This window comes from Notothenia coriiceps, unplaced genomic scaffold, assembly GCF_000735185.1.
Source record: "Notothenia coriiceps isolate Sejong01 unplaced genomic scaffold, NC01 NC01_scaffold00000339, whole genome shotgun sequence".
NCBI lineage: Eukaryota > Metazoa > Chordata > Actinopteri > Perciformes > Nototheniidae > Notothenia > Notothenia coriiceps.
Genome location: NW_011333040.1, coordinates 11,462,294 through 11,476,136, shown reverse-complemented (window position 1 = coordinate 11,476,136; position 13,843 = coordinate 11,462,294). Strand labels below are relative to the sequence as shown.

General features: G+C 41.2%; 1 protein-coding gene across 1 annotated transcript in view; it reads left to right on the top strand.

Moving 5' to 3' along the window:
- The first annotated feature begins 1,450 nt into the window (after positions 1-1,450).
- The window catches only part of ntn4 (netrin 4), a 21,073-nt gene continuing 8,680 nt past the window's right edge, over positions 1,451-13,843 (top strand). The window contains exons 1-3 of the mRNA XM_010771380.1: positions 1,451-1,827; positions 3,101-3,654; positions 9,036-9,314. Coding sequence (XP_010769682.1) covers positions 1,701-1,827; positions 3,101-3,654; positions 9,036-9,314 — 960 coding nt within the window. The 5' untranslated portion in view covers positions 1,451-1,700. The remainder of the gene's footprint in view (positions 1,828-3,100; positions 3,655-9,035; positions 9,315-13,843) is intronic.

Below are 13,843 nucleotides of genomic sequence, written 5' to 3'. Positions count from 1 at the left end.
GGTCACGGACCGATTACACAGCAGACAGAGAAGCCAAAGCCATGCTGTGTTCACTGGAGCCCTACCCAAATGGGATAGAGCGGAAAAAACTGTTTTACAACATCCATTTTTATTTTACCATCACTGAGCACAGGGGGGCACACTGCTGCCTGGGTTGTGTCATATGGTTCATACAGGCTGGAATACAAGCTTACATTTTCATTAGTATAACCAAAGAGTAAAGCTTTGATATCAAAACCAGAAAAAAATATAATGTAATTATCCCGAGGGGAAGTTGGTTTTTGATAGTTGCATCATTTTAAAATAAAATAAAAAACATTAGAAAAAAGACGAACACCAACGTAAGAAGTTAAAGTAAAAACATTCAAATTGTATATTATAAAACAACAATTATATGAGAAATGGCAGTGTTTTATTGGTAAGAGTTTAAGCATCAATGTAATGTATTATATGTGAATGCCTTTGTCCTTCAGCTGTCTTTCTTTTATGGGGCATTGAGTGGCTTTGTTGGGAGTAGACAGCATTGTAAGCAGAATCAAAAAGCATGCAATATATTTGGCTTGCATATTTCACTGGTTTTCTATGGAAACAAACATTGCTGTCAACAAAGGCTGCAGCTGAGCAACCATTCGGTGTAATTTGAAGTGCGTAAGCAGAATCACTCTGAGTGTGCGTCTCTCCATCCAAAGCCAATTAGTCAGAAATGTGGATTTGAGGCTGAGCACTCACTTACCTCAGCTTTTCATCAGGCGCCACGTGGTCAGCACAGGGGTCCCAAACCACGTCATATCTTGAGCATCTTGAGTATTAATGTTACATTCATGTATTAGTATCTTATTTTTAGTATCATTATATCTTAACCAATAATAAAATAGTATTACTATAACTAATGCCTAACACCATTTTTTTTGTTATACTCATATGTGCATTATGAAATATATATAGAGAGAAAGTATCCTATATTCTACCACTTGGACATGAAAATAATTATATAGATATGGAAAAATATGTTTTATTTTATTTGTAATGCTTAAAAATGTGAGGAAAAAATATTGCTCATAAATATGCCAAAAATAGTGGCCCAATAGAATAATATTAGTTGAAATTAATAATAGGATTGTAATGCAGTGTTAATGCCATCATATTTGTACTGTAGTATACTTTGACTAAAAAATCTGAGTACTTTCACATACTCAGACAGATACATTTTAACGTTTTGTACTGTTGGATGAAGTCAAACATTTAATTATACACACCTTTAATCCTGATCTTGGACCCCCTCGAAAAGGCCCCCTGGAGGTTCCTCCTGGACCCTCATGTTGGGCCCCTCCCTCCCAGTGTAAGTAGCAGGTTGTGGGCTCCATCCATGTGAGAGCTGCTGTAATGTTCCTTTAAATGCGAGATAACTGTGGAGGAGAGGCGGAGCTGCTGCTGTCACTACTCCACTCTGCTGCCTCTCCTGAGACAGAGATCTGCGGGCAGAGCGACGCACACTGCGGGGAAATGAAACACACTGCAGGACCCGAAGCACCCGCACTCTGCACACACACTCAGCTCCTCTCTCTGCGGGACACCACGCACCGTCCGGGATCATGTTGTTTCTTCACGACTTATTATCGGCTTATTGGATCGCAGCTGAGTGAAAGAGAAAGTCCACACTGGATTTGAACCCTAAACGCACTATACTTCTGCCACCGTGGATGAAATCTGTGCATACTTTATGTTTGAATAACTCCAGCGGATTCTCACATATTTCGGATTATTATTTTAAACAAGGAGATATGATGATTTTATTTGTGATCAGCCTGGCCGTGCTGTCAGATGCAGGTTAGTAGGATTTCCTTTATTACTTTTATTTAAAAATAAAACAGTTATTGTCACAGGTGCAACATTGAAGATCTTGCTTGGATTTTTTCCATTTTCTCTCACTAAAAGAGTTTCTACTTTGGATTTCTAAACCCATGAAGCCACATCTTTAGAATACGAGTTGATACAAAATCATAAGTAAATAATTCAACTCAAGTTCCGTATTAAGTTATAGAAAACAGAGTTGTTTACTGCCACATATTTGTTTGGTGTTAAATAACATAGCTGAACCTAACCCTTTTAAGAACCAACATTGGGTGACTCAAAGGTCTTTAAAATTAATTTAACACATGTACTAGATTTATTCATTAACGTCTAATTAACCTTGACAAAGTGATTGATTATTTAGTTTAAATCTTCCCCCTATGACCTCCCCTCACACAGACAGTTATGTAATTTCTGCTAACAAAGAAAATCCCTCAAGAGAAAGGTTCCTCAGTGCAAAAGTTCAATAATTCAGCCTCTCGGGTTTAATAAGTGAAGGCATTGCCATGAAAAACAAAGCGAGCTCCAGGTTTAAGATAATAAATCCACATGGAAGATGACACTGTGCCCTCGGGGGGTGCAGAGCGTCTGGGAGGCGTCTGAATGCTGCTCATCCTCCGAGCTGCCAAACTTTATCTGTGTTAGAGTCCATGCTGGCTGCATTCTGCGGCAGGTAGGTGCACAATGCCCCTATTATCCCTTTTGAATAAGATTTCCGATCGAGGTTAATCACTCGACTTGTGTACACACACACACTCACTGAGTCACTCTTTTTCTTCCCTCAACCACTCACTCTAGCACATACTCACATTTTCCTCAGTGTTTTTCAATTGGGTTTTCTGGTTATTTGAATTGCTCTATCTTTTACTTTTCGAGTCATTAAAGTAACTTTAACATTTTTACATTCTCAATTATCTCAAATTGTGCATCTGTTTCGTCTTTCTAACCCCAATCTCCCAAAGAAAAATCAGTAGTGTATTGAATACATAATTTTAGTGTTATTTTAATGCTTCAATGCTGTGATAAAGTCTAATCCCATTGACCTGCATTGTATTGGGTGGAGGAAGAGATCTCAGAATGGGGATGAATACTATGAAGTTTGCAAAATACCACCATGTGTTGCATAATTTGGGTGACCTGACCCTTTAAGCTGAGGTCAAATGACCCATTTGACACTCTGGATTCCACGTTTTTTAGTTTTGTCACCTCCCATATTTGCAATTGAAACCGTTTTTTGTTCTCCCTCCAGGTCTGTCAGGTGACGTGTTTCAAGCCGGTGTGTCCCCGCGCTGTGAGAGCCGGGCCTGTAACCCCCGCATGGGTAACTTGGCTCTGGGTCGGCGGGTCCTGACGCAGACCGTCTGCGGAAACAACGGCACGGAGCTCTACTGCTCCTACTCCGACCCCAACGTCAACCTGGCCTGCAGCGCTGCAAAGTGCGCCAAGTGCAACGCCGGCCTGCCCCTCCTGTCCCACCTGGCCAACGCCATGTCCGACTCCTCCTTCCGTCACCCCAACACCTGGTGGCAGTCGGCGGAGGGGGTGGAGTCTGAAACGGTGCAACTGGACCTGGAGGCAGAGTTCTACTTCACGCATCTCATCGTGGTGTTTCGCTCGCCCAGGCCTGCCGCCATGACCCTGGAGAGGTCTCAGGACTTTGGGAGGACGTGGAAGATGCTGCAGTACTACGCCGGAAACTGCACCGACACCTTTGGGATGGAGGAGGGGAAGGCAGGTGTCGGCCGGGATGTGGCCATCTGCACATCCAAATACTCCGGGGCGTATCCCTGCAACCGTGGAGAGGTGAGGAGGGAGCTTACCTTTTACATCAGATATTAAAGGGATATTTAGAGCCTCAAAATAACCATATGCTTATAAATTGCTCACCCGGTGTTACCTGAAAATCTTGATGAAACTTTATTTTTCCTGCTTACTTCCACGGAGAATGAAGAATCCAAAAACAGAAAAAGGTCTTTATGAATTGAAAACTATGTCAAAAACATATTTTTACAAAATCTCCAACCACTAGAGCAATATAACCTTGTCACATTTAATGCTCCTCCCAAAAACATTTTCGCTAAAACTGTACACTTTAAAACAATTCCGTCTTGAACGGATGAGTAGTGCGCCTCGCAAGTGTGACACTGTTGATGAGGAAGTGTTGAAATAAGGTTTTGAGCCCTAAAATACATTTAAAAAAATTATATATCTGATATTTCCTTCAGATATATTGCCCCCAAGTGGCCAAAAAATCTGTTGATGAAGGTGAAAATAAAGAAATCTCGAAAAGAACAGCGGGGGAGTAAAAAGGTAGAAATATGAAGCGTTTATATTCTGTATCTACACAAAGGACATGTTAAGTCAAAATAACTTCAAATCACTGTAAGTTCAATAGTATTACGTTACACAATAATGGTTCTCTTAATCATAACAAAGATTTCTGTGCTTTTATCAATTTATCAACTGCCTGCCAGAAGAGCTTTGGGGGATCTAATTAAAATCAAGTCTTGGTTGAATTCCCACCATTTCTCTTAATATAAACAGTCGTATCGCTCAGAAAGCAGGTTGACGCAGGTGGGAGAGGAGGGCGGACACACACCTGCAGAGAAACGCTGGAGGAGGGTGACGGAGAGTTTCCTACTCAGCTTTATCTTCCTCTATCACTGAGTTGCTAATTACCTGATATCATAAATGGGCATGACAGGTAAACCCTGCTACAGAAAGACGGCAATGCTCTCGTAACCAAATGGTTTTAAGCGTATTATTACCCAGTTCTTACTGGAACAAATTCAGTCCTGTCTGCAGTAAGTCACGCAACATGCAAGAGTCATAGAGTCATAGGACCGAGCAGAATGAAAGCAGAGCTCAGCCAGGTGGGGGACGCTGTGTGTGTGTGTGTGTGTGTGTGTGTGTGTGTGTGTGTGTGTGTGTGTGTGTGTGTGTGTGTGTGTGTGTGTGTTTGAGAGAGTGTGTGTGTGTGTGTGTGTGTGTGTGTGTGTGTGTGTGTGTGTGTGTGTGTGTGTGTGTGTGTGTGTGTGTGTGTGTGTGTGTGTGTGTGTGTGTGTGTGTGTGTGTGTGAGCGTGCATGAGTGGGTGTTTAATAGGCGTACTTTGACTGTAGCACGAGAGGGCTTCCTGAAGTCCATTGATGTTTAATTGAAGCAGTGTGTGTCAGGAGCTGCTCTGCAGATGTGAGTGGAGGCGCCGGCCAAGTGTGGTGCTGCTCGGACTCCCTGCAGAGCTCTCAGATGTAACGTGTGTGTACGCCCTCTTTGAAAAGCTCCGCTGCTACGACGCATTAAAAATAAGCAGCCGTTATCACCTTATCTGCTGCTGTCTGTGTGGTTTGCATGCTCATGTAGGAAAGACATCTATGCATCTATTTTATGATTTTCCCTACACATTGTGTGCATGAAGGTGTGAAAAGTAGCAACTCATTTTCCTTTCTGTCTGTTCTTGTCTCTGTACTTCACATCTCAGCCACCTGTGCTGAGAGCATGACCTTTGACTTCTAACGCCTCAGCTGATGACCCAGAGGTTAAAAGAGGTCAAGTAGCTCTCTGTCAGATCAGGAGCTACTCAACTGTTCTCACTCTTTCTGCTTCAGTGTCTTTTTTTGTAATCATTCGTCAACTATAATGACAGTAAAACAGTCAGTGGCCTACGCTAGGCAATGAAAACAAAGCCTTATAGTGTGCAGTACTATGGGTGCGTGTTTTAGGGATGTAGCGCCTCTTTTTCAATATAAAAAGTATCTATAAACATTATTGCACATTTTTATTAAATAAATATACATCTAATCAGATTACTTGTAATTGAGTTTAACCAAATGTAATAAAACATTTTCTAGACAATCAAACTGTATGTTTTTTAAACAGAAATCAAGCTCATTTACACTCAGCACTGAACAGACTTGAATTGAAGCAAGCATTTTAAAAGAAGACATCATATCTGTACTCTGGGAACTATGTTATTAGGACATTTTTCTTTGCCTAATATTAAAATGAATTGATCAAATAATTAACAAAAATAATGTTTTTGTTGCAGCCTTATTATAATTATTCAGTATGATCTTTATGTCATTAAGCCTAATAAGATGGTGATCAACCTCCATAAGACAAATACTTCAATGAAATATGAAAGCAATGTTAATAAAACACATGACTGACTCTATAACTTGATGCATGTGTGAAATTGTTGTTGGCTAAGGTTACCAGACGGCAGGTATTCTCAGTTTTCTTTCTCCCGCAGCAAACATAAAAGCATGTCATCTCTTGTGCTGAAAGCTTTTCGTGTTCACCTGTAATGTGGGGAAAAGGTGGTGTGTGTGTGTGTGTGTGTGTGTGTGTGTGTGTGTGTGTGTGTGTGTGTGTGTGTGTGTGTGTGTGTGTGTGTGTGTGTGTGTGTGTGTGAGAGAGAGAGTGACAGAGTATGCTGGGTTTCTTGTCTTATTTATGAGGTCAGCTGGGCTGGAAGAATGTGAGTGTTTGTTGTAGAGACTGACCTCCTTAGGGAAGAGAGCGAGACCAGCCAACACACATTCTCTCTCACTTTTCCACCGTTCCTCGAGCACACAAAAACACACACACACACACACACACACTTGTCCGTGCCCTTTCAGATAAACACATACAGTCGGCTCTTCGTCTTTCTGCAGGGAAGGAAGTGCCGTTGCTCTGATGGATGTTGGTACTGTTGGCTAGACACCCATCCCCCTCTCTGTTTCCCTCTCCGTCGTTCTCCTTCCATCAATGCCCATTGTGCCTGTTTACCAGATTACAGTCCACAGCTCTTTGATGGAATTATGCCTGTTTAAGCCAGACGTACTTTTATTTTTCAGCCTGGAGTAGACACATGGCCCACAGTGAACCCACTGCCTCAGATTGATTTAACTTTTTAAAATGTGGCGCAATTGGCCTGACATTTGTTATATTTTTTGGACGACAAGTATTCAACTTAAAAAAATATGGGAGATATGAGACACATGCTTAAAAGCAGATGTGCTTCATTCTGCATTTGCAAATTCAATTACAGTTAAAGGTTCCCTATGGAGTTTTCTTGTAAACTAATGCCAGAATAAATGGTCTGTGTTTATCCCCGAAGCATATTGTGTGTATCCTTGAGGCCCAACAAACCCAATGAATGCATGTCCTGTCTCTTAAAACATTTACAAAGTATTTTTGAAATAATTTATAAATGATGCTTACTGTCTTATTCCCTACCTTTTATGACTGGACATTGCTCGTTTGTTTTCCTTATATAACTACCAAATCTAGATAAATAAAAACGCCTACAAATGCGTCACATTAGTAGCAAAAAAGGGGAGGAAAACCAAATAGGAAGTTGAATTTGTACCGTAGTATCGTTGTAATCTCTATTTATTCTGTTGTTTTTTATTTACTTAATATGACCACAGATACAATTCTAGATAAGTGTAACCTTTCTTCCTTTTGCTAGACCCCCTAATAACACCTCTTACTGTAAATACACCTGGGGAGACTCAGGTCAGGCTTCACATTATCATAAATGTGCATTTAATCGGCGTATGTGCCAACAATAATAATTTGTTTCCACATTCAGAGGAAAACTACGAGGCATCATTGGGTAGTAAAAGCTGCAAGGAGGCCTTGTGTGTAATATATGTTGTGTAAAGGGGAGCAGCACACTGATGTCTATGTGCATGCCAGTGTGTGAGTGTGTGTATGCCGGTGTTGCTGTGGTGTCCCCAGGCTGTCGCGGGCCTTTTGTGTGGCCCTGAGTTATGTGAAGCTGGATCCCCGTCCCTGTCTTTGTCTGGCCTGCTCTCCCTGCTCTCCCTGCTCTCCCTGCTCTCCGTGCTCTCCCGCGGACCGGCGCCCCTCGTCCTATTTGTCGTGTTCTCTTAATTGTGGACCACAATGCCGTGACCCTGAGACCTTATCCAACAACAGGGAAATTAATAGTGCTCCTCCCATCACACTCTGGGCCAGTCATCCAGCCAATGAGGAGCTTGGGGGCTTTTTGCTCACATCTTGGTTTAACTAAAGAAAATACACTCACACACACACACACACACACACACACACACACACACACACACACACACACACACACACACACACACACACACACACACACACACACTACTCGTCCAATGATATAAATGACGGAAAGCTACAAAAAAAACCACACTTTGTTGAGAAATGTCTTTCACAGCGAGAGTTGGGGCACACACCAACTTTATCACAGCAGCGGTGTTGGTAACTAGTGGCAGCAGTAGCCATGGCGATGGCAGGCATCCTATAAAGGGATCTTCCATTTGAAGGATGTCCAAGGACTAGACAGGGAGGGAGAAATAGGGGGAGAAAGGTTGCATTTAAGGACACCCAGCACCGCCATGGTCACGTGGGGACGCAGTCAATAATCGCGGGGTGAAAGGTTATATTAAGTGCACAAATTATACCAAAACTACCCCCCCGTTAACATGACAGGTGTACTGACATGAGAAGCATCAACAAACCAGATTGAGCCATAACATTCAGCCGACTAATCACTCTAAATCAGTAAATTGGTACCATAACAGAATGGCTCTCTATCTCCATAAACTAAAGAGGGGGGAGGGGGGAACCATAAAACCTCACAAAACAACTCCACCTCCTAAAGGGGAAACCAAGCCTCTATGAGTTAAAACTTGTTTTCATGTCCAAGTCATATATCAAGTTTGAAAAGTTTCACACATAAGGAAAAGTGGACTTCACAAGCCCAAAGAAAAGTTTGTGATCCACCACTTTCATTCTTCCAAAAGTCCATTAAACTCAAAGGGACAACACTATTTACCCAATCTACTTAATGGTGTCATGTTGACAAGAACGACAAATTAAAGTAATGAGAAGATAATAAATGATGAAGCTGTTTTGCTTGTCGTGTCTTTTTGGTGCTTCTTGGTATGATCTATTTCAGGATCACTTAGGTTAGGGTAAGCTGTTGCAGACAAATCAATAAGTAAACACATTTTATTTGGGGTTTTAAAACTTCTTAATCTTGTGTTGCCTGTAAGAAAGGTTGTTATGCATTTGAAAAAAAAATGCATAATGACATTTTTTTATGTCTAATGAAATTGCAAGTTTCTGTTGGCTGAAACCTATTAAAACACAGACCTGATTTGTTCTGAAATGTGACAGCAGATCTCTGTTTCTAACAAATAGGTGATCTACCGCACCCTCCCCAAATGGGAGTCCCTGGACCCGTTCGGGCTGGAGGGCCAGCAGCAGCTGAGGGTGACCAACGTCCGGGTCCGGCTGCTGAAGCGCCAGCCGTGCCCCTGCCAGGCCAAAGACCTCGCCTCCGCCCACGTTAATCTCCCGACCCGACACTTTGCCATCTATGACCTGATCGTGAAGGGAAGCTGCTTCTGCAACGGACATGCAGAGCAGTGTGTTCCTGCCCTGGGGTACCAGCCCATCAGAGACCGCACCAACCATGTGGTAAGAGAGGAGCAGGGAGTTAGAGTGCATAGCTTTGAAACTTAACATGTACTAGCGTGGAAAAAATTATACTTTTAAATGAAAATAACTAATTTTACTTTTTAAACACACACATCTTGTTTGACCTTTAATGGCTGGCATGCCATACACTTGCATTAGTGTCCCCAGCTGCCAGCAGATGTGTTTGTGAAGGGGCAATGCCAATATGAACAAGCTTATCATAACATCGATCTTGTGTGGCACTAGTTGTCAAAAAATACAATTGAAATACAGTAGATCATAAATTAAGCATGGCTGTTCATTATTGACCTTAGAAACAGTTGTTTGACAAGAAAAAAAGCTTAATTCAATGTCCACTTAGTAACCATTTTTCTGAAATCCAAGCACCTCAGTCTTTTGAAAATACTGACAAGAGTGTTTCTTAAGTTAAGTCAATGTTTGTCAGTTGCTATGCATGTTATCTTGTTTGCAGCCTTGATGCTGTGCTACTGATTGCTCTTCCTTCCGTCTGTCTTGTTTTGGCATTCTGATATTTCTTTCACTTGTTTTGGTATTTATTACACAAGTAATCACACCCCATGTGCCGGCTTCTCACTTGTTCTGAGGAAGATTATAAGGCTTGATACTCTCAGACTAAACAACTTGTTCACTTAGTGTTGGCATTCGTCTTAATAACAGACTCCACTTCCTGTGTTCGCCTGGCTCTGTCCGCTCAGATAAACATCTGCAAATTTCCCGTCCATAACGAACCCAAGAGGTGTAGATGTGAATTCCACTGAGCGTAAATGACAGTGTTGATCCGTGTGTTTGGATAAAGGTGTGAACAGACGTGACTGATTCAACGTTTTTCCTGGAGAACCATAAGTGTTTATGCTACTATCACAACCATCTCCACAAACAGATATGTCTGTTCTGCCCGCAATCAGCGAGGCGCACGGGAAAAGTGAAAGTCAACAAGGAGATTCCTTCACAACGTGTTTAGGCAAAGACATTTAGGAGTTAAGGATTTTTTAGGCTGATGGATATGTTTTTCTACATAATCCCAGAAAAGAACAAACATTTTTGATAAGGATCTCTTGTTTAAAAAAAGAAAATCAAGATATGTACTAATATAGACGTTTTTAAGCCGAAAAGTTCACTTTGGTATTGTTTTCTGATGGAAAACCTTTGCTTACCTCTTTTAACGTTTCTTTGATATACGTATATATATATTCTTTTTTCTGAATGTCTACTATTCTATTTCCCCAGCCTAAAAGATAAAAGGATACATACCCTAACATGTAGGACCCTGAAAACAGCTGAAAACAACCTTCATATTTCATACTGACTCAAAGCAGATGAAAGTCTTTGGTATTCTTTGTGCAAAATGAACAAAACGATTCATGTGTTTTCTTTGCTGATACCAGCTCTTTTGTAATGAAGCTGCTGATACTCGATTTATTGGACACAATCTCTAAATCTTTAAATCTGACTATTTTCATGCCAAGAAATTCCTAGAGGCTCTACTGAGTGTTTTCAAGAGGATTTCCTTCTTTTGAGGGCAGAAAATATTTAGACCACGGGGCTGTAAAACTTTACCCTGCACGCCAGGATAATAATAATAATAATAATGATAGATCATTGTAATGCTTAGATGTGTGGCTGATTCATTTTATCATCAATATTAGTTCAAATGCAACCAAGACTTAAAGTTTGAACAGTAAATCCTTCTCACAACATTACCTCAGGGCATCGAAGCGTCATTCTGCTGTGTGGCATGCGGGCAGCATTTGGTAAACATGCAGAAGTTATATAAGTGACTTTTCCTGCGAAGTTATCAGCAGTTTGTTTTATGTTTCGACCCAGAGCCGCTGTTTCTGGCTAAACCCAAACAAGCAGAGCAGCTCAAGATGGGGCAGAGATTACTGATCTCTCACAGAAGGGCATGTGCAGTAATGGAGGAAGTAAGGCAGATGTTATTTGCACCCAGGTGACTATAGTGCGCAATGCTATTTGCAACCGGGTGACTATAGTGAACAATGCTATTTGCACCCGGGTGACTATAGTGAACAATGCTATTTGCACCCGGGTGACTATAGTGAACAATGCTATATACACTGGGCATGCTATTGCTATTTGCACCCGGGTGACTATAGTGAACAATGCTATTTGCACCTGGGTCTCTATAGTGAACAATGCTATTTACACCCGGGTGACTATAGTGAACAATGCTATTTGCACCCGGGTGACTATAGTGAACAATGCTATTTGCACCCGGGTGACTATAGTGAACAATGCTATTTGCACCCAGGTCTCTATAGTGAACAATGCTATTTGCACCCAGGTCTCTATAGTGAACAATGCTATTTGTACCCGGGTCTCTATAGTGAACAATGCTATTTGTACCCGGGTCTCTATAGTGAACAATGCTATTTGCACCCGGGTCTCTATAGTGAACAATGCTATTTGTTGTGATAATTTCCTCTAGCTGATCCAAGAGCCTGTTAAGAGTTTATTTTGCTGATGAAGTAGGACTCATTTCTCAAAACATAAAGGAACACTTTGTCTTTCAGATGATGAGAAAAATGTAAACACAAAATAACCAAATGAGCAGATTCCTGGTTTTCACTGGAGAGGAAGGCCAAATCTGTCCATCCATATATTTATCCAGATAAAAATAGCTGATTAAGTAAGAAGGCCAACATCAAATTTCAACTTGTTTGGGTTTATTTATTTTTGTACATCCTATTCCTTAAATATAGGCTACAGAGCAGCATCATCTTTCTTTCTGTTGATTGTATCTTTCGTATATGTTAGTCATTAGTGCTAAAACACTGTGAACGTAGATGTAGATGCAAATGTATTTGTTTCATTTCTTTGTGAGCTTCTGTTCCACCACATGGGGATGTTTTCTGTTCAGGGTGATTACACTGTCTGTTAGTTAGCCACAAAGCCAACACACACATAATGACATCCAGCGACAACCACTGGAGCGTTAGCAGCAATTAGTCCTCAATGTGTGTGTTCTGATTTTCAAAACCTCTCTTTAAAAAGAATAAGAAAAATTACCTTTTAATTACACAAGGGGAAAATTAGTTTTTCACTTTGTTGTTACAAAAAGGGCCCTATACACAAACATTAACTTTACTTTACATCTATCTGTACTTAATTTACTCTCATTATTTTCATATGGTTTTCACCTACAGTACATCTTCCTCACATATTTCTATTTCGTATTTTCATTCGTGTCTTCTCCTTAAAGGTTTTCAATTTGAAATTTAGAGTAGGTTGCCTCCACATGGCTCCCAAGATCGCGATGACTGAGCCTGCGCCTAGCAGATGCTAACAGCGCTAACAGTGCAAATAACAGCAACGATGCTGACAGAGCTACCAATGGTAACCTGAGGGGCAATCTGGAGTGTGGGCTTCAAAATTAAAGACTGTATGTTTGTACGTGCATGCTATCAACTACTGATACAAATACTGCATATTTGTACCTTTTTGACACATAGATAGAGACATTTGATGCTAAAACTGTGCTGTACAGGACTTGCTATCCGCTTCCGATTAAAGGACGTTGTGTGTCCATTTTTTGCAGAAAACAAGTGACGTACAGTAAGATGCTAAAAAGATGCAAACATGATCTATAAGCACACATCAGTCCGATTCTGCAGTGTCCTACGAAGGCTGTGCTCAAGCTTGCATGGTTGCATCCGTGCAGCTCTGAATGTATAGGCTAAATAGAATAATTGTCCCATATCACGGTATGGTTAAACATGTGAAATGGGGTGAAATACCAGCTGTTTGGACCCTGGCCAGCTGCTGCTGCTGCTGTTGCTACCCTTTTCCCCTTTCTCTGGTCCATTTTTTCTTGTCCTGCACCCCTTATTTCCCTTCACGATTTTCCGCTTTTCTATTAATTACTTCTATTTAATTTTTGCAATATGTGTCATTAGGTATCCTTCTTCCTTTTTGCCTGATCTCTCATTTATGCAATTGCTTCCCCCCTATTAGCCTTTGATTGAAATGGTGTAAAATCTGTAATGTATGTTCACCTTCACATTGCTGGACTGATTTTAGGGTCAGAGAACATATTGGCTGTTTCCTATAGCATGTGGATGTGTTTAAGTCTTTACTCTGTACAGTGTAAATCAGAGCCGTCACCCAGCGTGGGAAACAAATGCAAGAATCTTTGTGTACATTTGTAGTTATTTTCTATATTGAGTGTGATTACCTCTCGTTGTGTAATACGTGTGTGTGTGTGTGTGTGTGTGTGTGTGTGTGTGTGTGTGTGTGTGTGTGTGTGTGTGTGTGTGTGTGTGTGTATTTCCTACAGTAGCACTGTGTAACGCAAACAAATAAAGAGCTTCCTCAGATGGCTTGTCCCCCTCCCTCCTCTCCTTCAATCATTATCCAGCATGCATGGCATTCCAGCTCACAGGAATGACAAGGAGATTGTTATTGTGGTCTCATCGCTGCATACTTGCACTTTTCTCATGCACATACACACAAACACACACACACACACACACACACACACACACACACAG